Below are 13,777 nucleotides of genomic sequence, written 5' to 3'. Positions count from 1 at the left end.
AATTGAAACAATTAGTCTTCTGTATGGATAAACTAAAAGGAAAGTATTTTTAAATAGCAAAGCCTCCTACCAAAGAATTGTGCAATCTTCAAGTCACTAAGCCTGCCAAAATAACTGAAGAAGAATATTCTGAAGTGCTCAGCTCAGCCTACAAAAAAGGCTCCAAAGAGCAACAGCCCACTGCATTACAATGCTTCGTTGCTGCTACAATCTCTCCTGTGAGTCCACAAGTAGTTGCACATTGTTTGCCAAATCCAAACAGGCAAAGTCAAGAGACCATTTACCTCCCAATGAGATAACAACTCTTCCTGTTAGTAAACCTAATCTGTAACCCAGAGAAGTCTACAATAACTTGCTGAAGGGTCATGGCTTGCAATCAAGTAATGAAACATGAAGGGTATTGCCAGAGATTTAACTAATGCTTTACTTCCCATTCAGCACCACTGATGTCTAGAAGTGTGTATGCTAGATGACTTAAGTCCCGTTCCCTAAAGTTCAAAACGCCAGGAATGCCATGTTTGCTCCTTCTTGCACATAGCTCATATACCACGATGCTGCAGAACACTTGTTTCATTCACTGTTCAACTTTGCAGACCTGGTGATTTTTATTTTCTTCCACCCTACACACCATTTAAGACATGAAATCTAAGTGGCATGGAACTTAAGACTATGAGCAAGGATATTCCCCAACCCCCCAGCTGAGGTGAAAACAAGAAACATTAGAAGTGTTTATATTTGTACATGTAAGAAAACAGTGAACACTTCTTCAAGAAGCTTCCCATTGAAATCAAGTTTCATACCTCTGCTAGGGGTACCTAGGGCTCCCTTTGTACACGCTGTCTGCCTGCACATAACCTATTTACACCTTATGTTACAGAAAACCCACCACATCTTTAACACTTCTGTAGCTAGCATCCTAACCACCAGCCTGTTATCCCATTATCAAGAAGTTTCCTGGGTTTTTACATTCTCATTAAAAACGCTTTCACATTTTGACTGCAGACTGCTCGAAGCACGAGACCTGAACTCGAAGCCAGTCTGATAACTATGCTGCTGGACTTCCTGATCAGTCAGGTCAGCTGCAGCACCATCTACTTCATCAGCGACAGTAGTTACACTTGATGAATTTTACTAACAGTGGTTCCCTGACACTGATTAACCTACCTGCTCACCATATTTGACACCTTTTCAAGGTTTACAGGTTAAACACAGAGCACGCAGATCTACTACGAAGTATAGGATGCAGTAGTAAAACCTGTAAGGATGATGTTTTAATAATATTCTTTACAACTAACTTTCCTCTCCCCAGCACCTCATGGGTACAAGTGTACTGTTAGGTACTTCTAACCATGACTAATCTGTTTTGACTCAAAGTAGTTCCTCCTTTGCACCCTTTAATATTAAAAAGGTTTATATATTTGGACTGGCAAACTACTCAAAACCAATAGTAGTGAACTTTTAAAATATTTTGTACAAACTGATTAAAAAAAATTGTGACTGTTCTTCATGTCAGCCCCAATTTTGTATTGAACTTGGCACCTATAACTACTGTTCAGCAATCACTGAAACCACTCAAACATGCAAGAGTCTGGAGTATCAATAGAAGAATATTGTGTTAACAAGTGCACAAGGTATCAGATCACCTCGTTACAATACAAGACACCCTCAAAAAAATATGAAGTTTACCATTTAAATATATACACACACACACACGTACATATGTGTCTGTGAAGGAGGAAAGGATATAGATTTAGCAAATGATGGAATGCAGAGTTTTTAAAAAGTTTCTACCATTTTCTGAGGTGACCTATCTAGGGAAAACGTATGTTATTTGTTCCCTGAGCTGTATATGATTAGTTCTTTCAACATACACAGAAATTATGAAGGCTGCTATGGTGAAATGATCTGTTAAAATCCAGTCAAAATTAACGATAAAACAGGGTTAGTTTGGGGAATTTTTTTGACTTTTATCTATCTACACTCAATGACATAAAAGCTATCTGAGAAAGCTACCCATTTGTAGTTAACTCATATGATTTCAAAAGTGTAAGAAACCAACAAATTTAGTCACTCATATTTTACAGATAACTTCCTAATCTTTACCTTGCTCTTGGTAAAAGTTGCATTATGGAGGCATGTCAGCCATCCTGACTCTTACCTTCATAACTCAAGAGAAATAAGCCAGAATCACTTACATTAAACTTTATTTCAAGAATGTACAAGTGACATTTAGTTGCATAGTGTTTTAATTTCACGCATGTTGTCAGATAAATTTATTAGTATATAAAATTCTTGTTCTGTCAAATCATTTCAGAAATCACAGATCTACTATCGTTACCAGAAAATTGAACAGCTGCTGCTATTTTAGTATACCCTCTCTCCAGCTCACAGAAGTATGAAGTGGTTCACACACACCATAGAAGCTTAGTGGTTCCGCTATACAGATCTCCTCCTAGTCAATGCTCCAGGGCAGCAGGTAGCTCAATCATAATTGCCAGTATTTTGGAAGTACTGATCTTACCATCTTTTCTTATTTAGCTGTGTGAAAATATTTTTAGAACTTGATCATTAGCCATGAATTTAGAGATTATTTTCATCTAGGTTTGAATTCTTATGGGCTTCTATTTTCCAACTGTTCCGCATTTTCTGTGTTGCTACTTGGCATTCCTATAAAGAATATTAAATGAGTTCCCCACTGCAGATATTAAGATCTCAATTTTTACCAATACTGTCCCCACCCCTAAACTCCACTGACACTATTTCAAAATGAGGATCTTACAAACTACAGTAAAAAAACCCTTAATTTACAGGTATTTTTAAGCAGTTGTAAAACTCATTTATAAATAAACAGTAAAAGAACAAAGTGGAACACTGATTAAACGCATGCATGCATATGACAACACATGACAAGACTTGCCGAGGAAGCCTATCCATGTTAATTTTTCTAAAAGCTTACTGTATACTATGAAAAGGTAATTAAGGATACTCTGGCAATGAAGGAAGAATTCAGTCATTTTCAACCATGAAAGAAGATAAGCGTACTTGGCCCCCAACTGCCATCACTGTTAGAATGACAAACATGTTAATGTTTAAAGAAGCTTTGGTTGTCCCAGCCCATCTTTCAAACTACCCCCATCAGAATAAAGAAACAGAGGTAAAGAGGCTTAATTTATTAAAGCACAAAGTTTGTTTTTGTTTTTCAATCTGTGCTTAGTTTATGACATCTATCAGAAGTTGTTGGGGGTTTTTTGGTTTTTTTGTTTTGTTTTTTTTTTAAAAAAAAGAGACAACCACAACAGCAACTATATTTGTTCACTTAACTCACGCTAAGCTCCCCACTGATCCATGGGAGAATGAAAAAAGCACCCTTTTCTAGCAGGTAACCTTATTTTGTAGATGGATGTCATAATCCACAAGGGAGTCACTCAACTGTTATAAGCATCCATCCCTTCACACAGAAATGTATCAGAAGATCTATAGCAGGTTTTTTTAATTACTCGCCCTCTTCAGTGTTTATATTTACTTTGAGAAGACTGCCTGAAGAGCTACAGTAGACAGTCTACTACTATTGAAAACAGGCAAACGTTTGACCTCTGCTCCTCATTTATTTTCCTACAAAAATATTTTGTGACCTGATCTAAATTAGTGTCACCAGCTATGCTCCATCCATTTCCCATTCTGGCTTAGAAATTACTTATTTAAGAGGAATGACCTTGTCACCATTTCAGAACTTGGCATTCGCCTGTGTAGAACTAGAGATTAAAACTGTGGACAGACGCTTAAGATAAGGACCTTCTGGAGGAGACTTATTTCCCCTAACAGATTAATCAAATCACTGCACAAATGTCTAAAGTAGACTATTTCGACTTAAATATTTAGGAATAGTATTGGTAAAAGAAACTTTAAAACCTGCGATTTCCTTACGCTTCTTTAGTAAAGCAAGAGGGAATACCTTCATTACTAAAAAGAAAGTTTTTGTTGCCTAGTCTAGTGCACACAGACAACAGTGCCTGTGTATTTAAACATTAGCTCTGCAACCTGCACAGTAATTTCCATCTACAGACAATCCAATAGTGTCAGCTTCTACATGAACAAAGAACTGCAAAACTGTGCTCTACCACACAAATCCTTGTGTTCCCAAAAATACACACATTTATGAATGATCATCATTAACAGAACCATGCAGTTTGAAGTAAACTTAGAGAAGAGCAGCAGTTTTCTGAACCCGTTAGTGGAATGAGAGAGGATGAAAAAATCAGCTGTAGCGTGAGGGTAACGTACATGGAGTATTCCAACCTCATTCCAGCTTTTGTGACAGATAAACCATTTTAGAACTACCTCAACTGGAGACTTTCCACATTAGTTATATCATGTAAATACACTGAAAGTACACATTGTGATGTGTTAGATTCAGTTGCATAGGCACCATGGAACAAAAACAAAGCGTCATGAAAGATTATTAGCAAAGTTACAGATGAGGCTAGGAGCAGTTCCATATGGATGAAGTCATCAATTATGGTTATATACACTTGTGAATCAAGTTTCTAAATCTTTGCTTTTTTTTTTTTTTTTTTTTTTTTTTTTTTTTTTTAAGACAAGCAAATCTCACTCAAAAGCAAATCTCTCTCGCAGGCAGACAGAACAGTCCAGCTTCACAAGCCTGTTTGGCAATCACATATTTTGAGTGTCAGTGACAGCTGCATACATCTTGGTTTAGAACTGACCATGTAAAAGCACAATTAAAAGAGTGGCAGGGTAAAAAACCCTAAAATTAAAAAAAAAAAAGAAAAAAGGAAAAAAGCTCACATTCTGCTCTGCCAGCATGTGGCAGAGCTTTTCAGAAGACTCAGAGCAACTACAGAACTACAGCAAATCATCTTACTAGTACATCGGTACCAACAGTGATCATCAAAAATTCTGCATACTAAACAAATTATGCACAATACAGTCCTTGCTTTATGGAGTTTATATTTCAAAGAAAATGGTGAATGAAAAGAGAGAAAGTACTATAAAGACTTGTACTTCAAAAATAGGAGATATGACGAATGATTATATAGGTAGACAGAAAAAATAATCTTATGTTTTTCCAAACGTGTTTAAGAATATATGCTTTTTGCTACTATGTTAATAGTAATCAACACTCCTCATCATTCACACCTCTTATCTCTACACTGAGCATATAATATTCTACAGTAGGCGAGCTCAATAGTTTTGTAGACACAACATAAAACGTAAATTTAGCAACAATCAAAAAATCTAACCTACTTACATCTCAAAACCATGGAAAATATCAAGTAACCATTCCTCAATCTCATACATTACTGCATAATCACTGTATTTTTGAGTTGCAGACAACTGTTTTCTTTCCTGCTCTGAAATAAAGACAGCTTTCTCATCCCTGAATGATTATTCCTAAATTTCAATTTATCCATATTTATTACTGGGATAATTTCATAGGCCGTAACAAAAAGCACAGAGATAAGCACACACTTTGAGTAAGCATTTCCAGAGCATTTTTATGCATATCTTTGTTTCAGCAGATTCCTTGTTTACCTAAGCTGATTTTCAGCAGAAAAATGAGGATTTCTTCAGTGTGTTAGTTTTGTTGATGGGAGCCCTGAAAATATAGTAGTATTATACAAATGCTCCCAGTTTCTTAGTTTTCCTAGTCAATAGATGATTTCAGTACATTTCTTTCCTTAACCACTCACTACTGTCCCCCCTTAGCATCCAATATCTCTGGAACTCAAGCTCTGACTGCAACAATTCAAATTCTCAGAACTACATCTCTGACTGAAATCAGTATTCACCTAGAATTAATCAACTCTACTGAGAGTTAGTTGTCATTATGTATATCTCCACTAAGCATAACAACTATGGCATTTGACAGCTCAGAAACTTTCCATTTATTTCTAGAAGAAAGGATTTTATGCTCATGGATACTCATGAAATACAACTGATAAAACAACTAAGTTTTCCCTGCGTCTGTATTTAGTTTAACTTACTTAACCTAAGCCTGCTGCTCAATACCCTTAATTCCTAAATGATAGGCAGAACTTTTAAAAGACCGTATGTACCACTAAAGCAACACAAAAAGATCACTTGAAAAGCCATGGTTAGAAGGATCACAAAAATTACTAAGGTATTGAGATTTGAAGAGGATCTTAATCTCAAGTAGTTGCATCAGATACAGAAAGACTTTATCTATACATTACTTAATTCTTATTTTTCAAATCATCAGTATGTAAATACTGTTTTCATCTTGTAACATGATACAATGCACTATATCCACATTTCAGCCACATATGCCTGTTCCTAAGCATTACAAAAAGAGTTAGACGTTAATATTTCACTCATTGAGGTCACTTTGTACAAGTAGGTAAACTGATTCTGCTTCTTAGAACAATTAAAAGATGATAAAATTATTTAAAAGAAAACAAAAAGGACAATTGAGTAAGAACAGTTACAGGAATTGGACAGAGTAAGTCTAGAACCAACACCTTTAGCTTTGATCCATGGGGCACAGAAGGATGACCATCTTGTCCAGGTGGAATGAACAACTCCCACTTCCCATACTCCATCTTCTTATATGGATGAGAAAATGGATTCCAGCCATCTGCAATTTAACAAATAATATTAAGTGTATTTATCTTAAAATGTGTCCAATTACAATCCAAAGGTATAACAGCGTGTTCCATCTTTTTCAGAATTAACTTCAGTGATAGCAGACACATACTTTTATATCTGATACTACCATACACATTTAAAAGAGGTTCAATAAAATGTATGATAATTTCATTAGGAAACCATACTCCAACTCTACTTTGACGATTAAATTATTTCTACTTTACCTTCTTTGATCAAAGTAAAAATAACCTCCTCCTGCCAAAAAAACACTACTGATTTTAATACCACAAAACCATGGTGGGATGAAAGTTAATGGCTGAAAAGGAGTGCTTAATGTTGAATTAAAACCAGAAACCTTACATCCTAAACCAGCCAGTAGAAATATTTGTTATAACACTATGGGGAAAAAATAATTAGCAGCTGTTGATTATGGAGAAAGGAAGTGAGTTTGGACAAAATATAACCAAAACCAACCTCCATACATTGAATGCTCAAGCCAGGTTTGGACATACACGCTGCTCATTGCCTCTATTTTGAGCAGCTGATGTCCTATTAATAACACTCATTAAGTGTATATAATAGGAAAAATAAAGGGGAAACTGCAGACAAGCTTGGTAGCAATGGCTAGGAAACCACACAATACCAGACAATGACAACACAGCCAGAAAATTTGGCCTAAAATGCCAGTTTTATTTAAATAAGTCTTGAAGAAGATTCCTTTTTCATTAAAAAATTTTAATGAACCAAGCTTAGATTCCATAATTCATGATTCTTTGTCCTCCTTGGATTCACTGAGCACTGAAGACATGCAAGGTTGGTCATTATGACATGCCCAACTGAACAGACATCTGCCAAGATGATCTTGTGTGTTTGTATACATGTTCAAAGTTAAGTCATATGAGTGAGACTGAATATAAAGCTTCTGAATGGACAGACTTAGGCAACAATCATTTTTAGGCTAGAAGGAAGTGGCAAGCCAAGTTTGAAGATTACTACATTACATGAAACATGTCTATCTCACATAGTTCAAGGCAACAGAGACTGCTAAACTAAAAAAAAAAAACAGTCAACACAGAAAATTGAATTGCAAGACATTAACACATGTTAATCTTCCTTCATGCTAATCTTTTTTTTTAACTACAGGACATGGCATGCAAAAAGTGGCTTACCCCTCAATGACAGAAGAATAAGCAGCCTTCAGTGACCTATTTACAGGAGGTGCAGCACATGATGTTAAGCAGGCATTCTATAACAGCTAACAAACTGTTCACATCCTAAACTGTAGTTCCACAACTAGTTTAAGCTAGTACAAAACAATATTGCTACTAAACATGGTAGTCAGGGTTAAAAGCAATTAAATAAAAGAATGGACATGCCATTGGAGCAGGATCATTGCTTTTAGCACCATGGAAATCACAACAGGGGAGGTAGAGAAGAATTTACATATGTTGATGAATATAGATATTTTCCAATAAATATCTGCTGTGCAACAAAAAAATAACCTTCTCTAACAATATATGGATGTCTTGAGTTTCAGAGAAAGGCTAGGCTGCTTTCAAAGTAACTTGCTAGTTGCTCTTACACAGCTGTTTAAACTTGAGAACTGCCAATCTTTAAAGAACAAAACTGAAAGGCACAAATCAAACAGGCTAGACAATGTGACAAAAATAACTATGTAAGACAAGTATTCTATTACCTATTCATTTTACAATAAAGAGCAATGTCAAAACCAATGAAGAGATTATTATAATAAAACATTTCCTATGCTCAGAAACAGAAATACAGTTAACTCAGTACTCTATTTAGATGGTAGTTTTTATCACTATTAAGGTATTTGGATAGTGCAGACAGAAAATACACACATTAGCAGAAGGAAAGTATTTACTAAACTATTGCTTGATTAATAGCAGAAGAGCTTGTATATTAGTAAGATTTAGATGGGTCTTCCCCCTTGGTTTTACTCTGAAGTTTCAACCAAAAAAAAAATTTAAACAAACACTATTAACAGCTACTACAACCAACATCAAACAAACAATACCTTAGCAATAAAGCAATCCTCCTTAAAAGAATGTCTAAGCTGCAAACACTATATATAGTGTTTATACACTATAATACATATATTTATTTTATTTCAGGGAATAGTAAAAAGAGATGTAGAATACATCACTAGGATTTTAGGGTTTGGGGGGGAGGTCATGTAGCATGGTACCTACTGTGAGTTACAAGTCTGTCAGCGATCATCACTAAGAGAAGGAGAGGGGGGACAGCAGTCATCTAAGGGCTCCTGAATGCTCCCAAAACACTGAAGGTACTTAAAGGGCAAAAAGGGAGTTGGAGGTAGAAAGTATGGCAATATATTATGCATAAACTAGAAAACTTACATGCTCATTTAGAACATATTTGCATAATCCAAGTGGCATTGATACAGTCCTTAAAGCAAAATGAATGACAGCTGAGGGGTACAGGGCAAGGTAAGACCCTGGAAGCCTACTGGAGGAACTGAAGACATCTGGAAGAACTTATCCCTGTGTCTGGACAATTACAGCACATTTTGTCCAAAGCAGGACCTTAAACTGGAGTATAACATCAGAAACAGTACCTAAACTTCAAATACCAACATATGGTAAGAACCCTATATCAAATGCTCAGAAAGAGCATCTCCAAACAACACTGCACCTTTTAACAGAAAAGCAAGAACAAAAACCACACAAATGTGGTAAGAGTTAAAATTGATATTTTCTTTTAAATTGTAAACAGCTAAACTGTCTGAAACAAACAATTCAGGCAAAAATGGGAAAACAAAAGAAAGATAAAAAAGTAACAAACATCTTAAGAAGTTGCAAGAAGACTACTTTAAGGAACCTGTTAGGATTTATGATATTCAAGACCTTCTTATGGGAATTACTACCAACTCTTTCAACCTTCTCCCCTCTTGACATCTGATCATCTTCATTGCTTTTGTGAAAGTCTTTCCAATTGAGCTGTATCTCTTGATTACAATGCATGAACTGAAACAAACATGCGAGGTGATGACCTGCTAATACTGAGCAAAATAAAAAGCTACAGCAAAAGTCTTAGGCCCAGTCTCTAGAAAACTCACTTGGGGAAATTGCCTGAAGTTAAGTTGACTTCATACATGAAGAACACTGAAGTCTTACGTTATTCCAAAAAAAATTCTCATGACCTCTGTTACAACCACCTCTTCCCTCCTTTAGAGGGGAATGGTTGCATCTCTACCCATTTAAGCACCTCTGCTCTCCACAGGCAGCTTTAACAATTCTGCCCAAGTTCCTTACACTTTCCTCTCCACCTGCTAGCAATACTGGATGCTCCTGTTAATCTTTCCTCTTCTCAGCCACAGTCCTTCATTACTGGGTGTCCGTGGCTCATGACTTAAGAATAAATGCAAAGCAATACCCATCTGTCCCAGATGGTCCTACTTAAAACCATTGTTTACTACTCACCCCTGGAGAAGAACTCATTTAGGAAAGTTATAACTGAAAATATTACTTTGTATTAAGGCAAGAGGCATAAAAAGTTAACACGTTTTAGGAAAAAAGGACACCATCATGGAAAACCCATAAGCCATACACAAAGACAAGAGCTTCTATACCAAAGTTCAAGCCCCAGATAAGTCTTAATCCAACATGGAAGACATCTTGAATAGCCTGGTACTTTTAGTTTCTCTCATGTCTGACTAGATCTTCCAACACCAGCCAATTATTCAAACATTACATCCTATCTCAGCAACATGAGGCACAAGGGAACTTCTTGCTCAGAACTGCATCCTTAGCATGCCAAAGAATCATGAACTGAGCTTTGATCTAGAACTAAATTCAAAGCTATAATGGCTTAGACTCTACCATTTGTCATTGAAAATCAATTTAAACGCAATACTTCCAGCTAAATCATAAGTTAAGTGACTTCTTGTTCCATCTGGTTTTATTTTCACCTTGACAAGTATATAGCCATACATCTCTGAGGCTCGTGGCTTAACTTGGTATTTCATATCAGAAATTAACACTCCTCTTGCTTCACATAGGGGAAAGGAGTACTTCTTGCATATTGACCAAATCATTCACTTGTTCCACTGTAAGAGCCAATACATTAGTGCAGTGTTGTAACTATTTTTTCAGAAGTGCAAAAACTTTATATACTGAGGTTGAATTCTCAAGTACAATAAACTAAGTTTTACATTCCACATACTGCTGATCAACTGAAAGATGCTCAAAAGAGAATGCAGGGTCCAGCAAGCATTCACACATCTTCCTTGAGGAAAAGTTATCAGACAAATAGCAGTTCAGACAAGGGAAGGGCATCAAAATCCCATTATCCCACAAGATACCTTTATACCATTTGCTTGGAATATGAAATCAGAACATAAATTGAGAGATTCTCTAAGGACACTATACTGTTCTACACAATGGCCAATTAGGTCTTCTTCTTTCTACATTGCCTGATTTCCAACAGCTCAATAGCAGGGTCATTAACATAATCTGCTTAAAAAGTGATTAAATAGCTCAAACACTGACATAAAAACAAATGTCATTACTTCTCAGGATGTCTCCCTGGATATTAATAGCAGCTTATACTTCAGTCTACTGCCTTCAGTTGTCTGCAGCCACAGAAGTATAGCACTATTTGACTTTACTCATGAAATCTAGGTATTTTTCTATAAAAATCTTTTAAGAAAGTAGTAAGAACTTCAGTATCATATCATAGTAGTATCTAGATTCCATTTAGGTAAAAGTTTAAATAATAAACAAACCTCCACCCCAAAACCAACCAGCCCACCCTCCCTCCACCCTCCAGCCCCAGCAGAAGCCTTCCCCACCAGTGCAAGAAAAAGGAAGCAGAAACCAAACCAGACATTCCAGAGTGATCAACATTTTAGATCCAGTGTTAGCCGGGAGGGAGGGGAAGGCAGGGAAAAGAAAAAATGAAACTAAAGAATAGAAACCACAAGTATGACAATGTATTATATAAAATACTGACTTCCAAGTTAGCACATACTCTTTCAAGCTTCTTAAAGCCAGTAACTTTTTTTTTTAATTAAAATATTGTTTACAGATAACCTACTGAGTCTCTGGATGGCCAAATACAATTTTGAGTGTTCTAATTCCCAAACAAATTCCGTGGGTTACCCTCAAAACTTGGCAGTTCAGTGACTTATTTTGAAATCGTTAACTGTAAAGTACCAATAAATTGCCAGTAGTCACCAAGCTCCTCAGCCATACAGCATGCAAATAAGATATTCAGCGTGTTACCACAAAGAGTTTTTAAGGTACCTATAATGTTGATACTGCCTCTAGTATCAGAAATTCAGCTAATTGCCTCATACACTTGATTTACTGAGAGGCTAAAAGTACTAATTGACAAATCTTAATGTTTTTCAATGTTCATTTAAAAACTTTTCAGATAGAGTAAAGCATCATACCAGAATACCAAATAAATATAATATCTTTTTCTCTCCAATTATGGAGTTTTAAAGAAGAGACAAAAAGAACTCTGAAAGTATTGGGGTTTTCCTGAATTTATGTTTTTCATTCTCCAATCCAAATACAGATTTGTATGCTATTACTAGATTCTAGCTTTTTTCCAGAATGCACAGTGATACTAAGAATTATTCTATAAATAGGAGCTATCACATTCATTACAATTGTCTCAGAATGAGGTACAAATACACCATAATTTAGGCCAAAATATCTTAATATCAAAGCTTTTATTGTCTGCTATAAGGCATAAAAGTCATTCACAAAAAACTTCACATTTGCAGGACTGATGCTTCACATGTATATAGTTACAGAAATAAGTTACTAATGTTTATCATCTTAAGCACAGTTCATAATAAATCTATTATCAACTATCAGCTTAATTATAAATGCTCAAAGAAGTTTAAGTTCTCCATAACACAGTCTGCACTTGCCATTATAATTTTTATAAATTTTTGATCCTCAAAAACTTATCAGATTAAATATCAGGGACTAATATTTTGTGTCATTTCTTGTGTCTTTCCATCAAACATTTAAGACACTCGCAGACAATACCGTATTATTAAATAAAACAGTATGAGAAAAAGCTGCTATCCATCTCCCTACATGAGAACTAAAAAACAAAGCATGAATTGACTGTTTTTATATTATATGCCATCATATTTCAGTTTAAAACCTAAAGAGCTGCTGTCATTTAAGTTCCACGTTTGTTTCTTTGTATAAGACTTCCAACTCCCCCCCCAAACGGTTCAATTACAGTTCTCTCTATAAAAAGCTGAGTTTTATTAAAAATTCTTATTAAGAACAATCCTGATATTCAATTTAAATACAATATAATCATAAATTTAGTTTGAGACTTTAACCTGCTTGAAAACTTAAAGAAAGGTTAAAGGGATTCAGTTTTAATTAAACATATCTGTAGCAACCTGAATCTAAATCTTAGGGTTTTGCAACCCAATTTCTCATCAGAATATTATTAAAGCTCATCTCAATTGAATGACAGTCTTCCATTCCTCTAGGCTTTCTGAGTATATTATCTTCCCCTTTGGGAATGAATACTTTACTATGACTGACGAATACGATATATAGGACAAATGCTTTTTTTTCCCCCCACATTAAAGTGACTTTTTTTTTTTCAAGTCTTTTGACTTCTTACTGCCACATTTCATTAACATGTAGATACAACTACTCTAAGATATTAGTCCTAAATTTCTTCTGTCATATGATGTATTACATGAAATATTTTAAATTAAGTAGAGTTTAGAAAACCACTGCAGTTTTTAGCTACTGTATTCTGGTATGTGTGCTTCGCTCCCCAACCTGCCAAGCCAATTTACAAGTTAGATCTTCTTTTTAAAATATTAGTTATTAATTTCATTAAAAGTCTGTTTTTAAAATGGCTATCTATTAAAAATACATTAAAAATGTATTCTAGTCTTCAACTGTGTTGAGTAATTTAACTTAAAGACAATATTATACCCATCACACAAAATCCTTGAGCAAAGGGTGGGGTTGCAAGGAGCAGAGGAGGGGTAAGGAGGAGAATTTTCTGTGTGTTTATACATATCAACTTGAGCTATTAAAATATCCTCATCTAGCTGTTTTGCAGTCAGTACTGATAGCTGGCATAACTATAATCTAGCAGTAGGTGAACTATA

The 13,777-nt window shown here is 35.4% G+C and overlaps 1 protein-coding gene across 2 annotated transcripts in view; it reads right to left on the bottom strand.

Moving 5' to 3' along the window:
* The window catches only part of GBE1 (1,4-alpha-glucan branching enzyme 1), a 177,102-nt gene that overhangs the window by 119,887 nt on the left and 43,438 nt on the right, over positions 1-13,777 (bottom strand). For both annotated transcript variants that reach the window (XM_076351805.1, XM_076351814.1), the window contains exon 3: positions 6,501-6,616. In XM_076351805.1, the coding sequence (XP_076207920.1) occupies positions 6,501-6,616 (116 nt within the window). The remainder of the gene's footprint in view (positions 1-6,500; positions 6,617-13,777) is intronic.

This window comes from Aptenodytes patagonicus, chromosome 1, assembly GCF_965638725.1.
Source record: "Aptenodytes patagonicus chromosome 1, bAptPat1.pri.cur, whole genome shotgun sequence".
NCBI lineage: Eukaryota > Metazoa > Chordata > Aves > Sphenisciformes > Spheniscidae > Aptenodytes > Aptenodytes patagonicus.
Note: the sequence above shows the minus strand (reverse complement) of the source record. Positions and strands in the feature narration are given on the sequence as shown.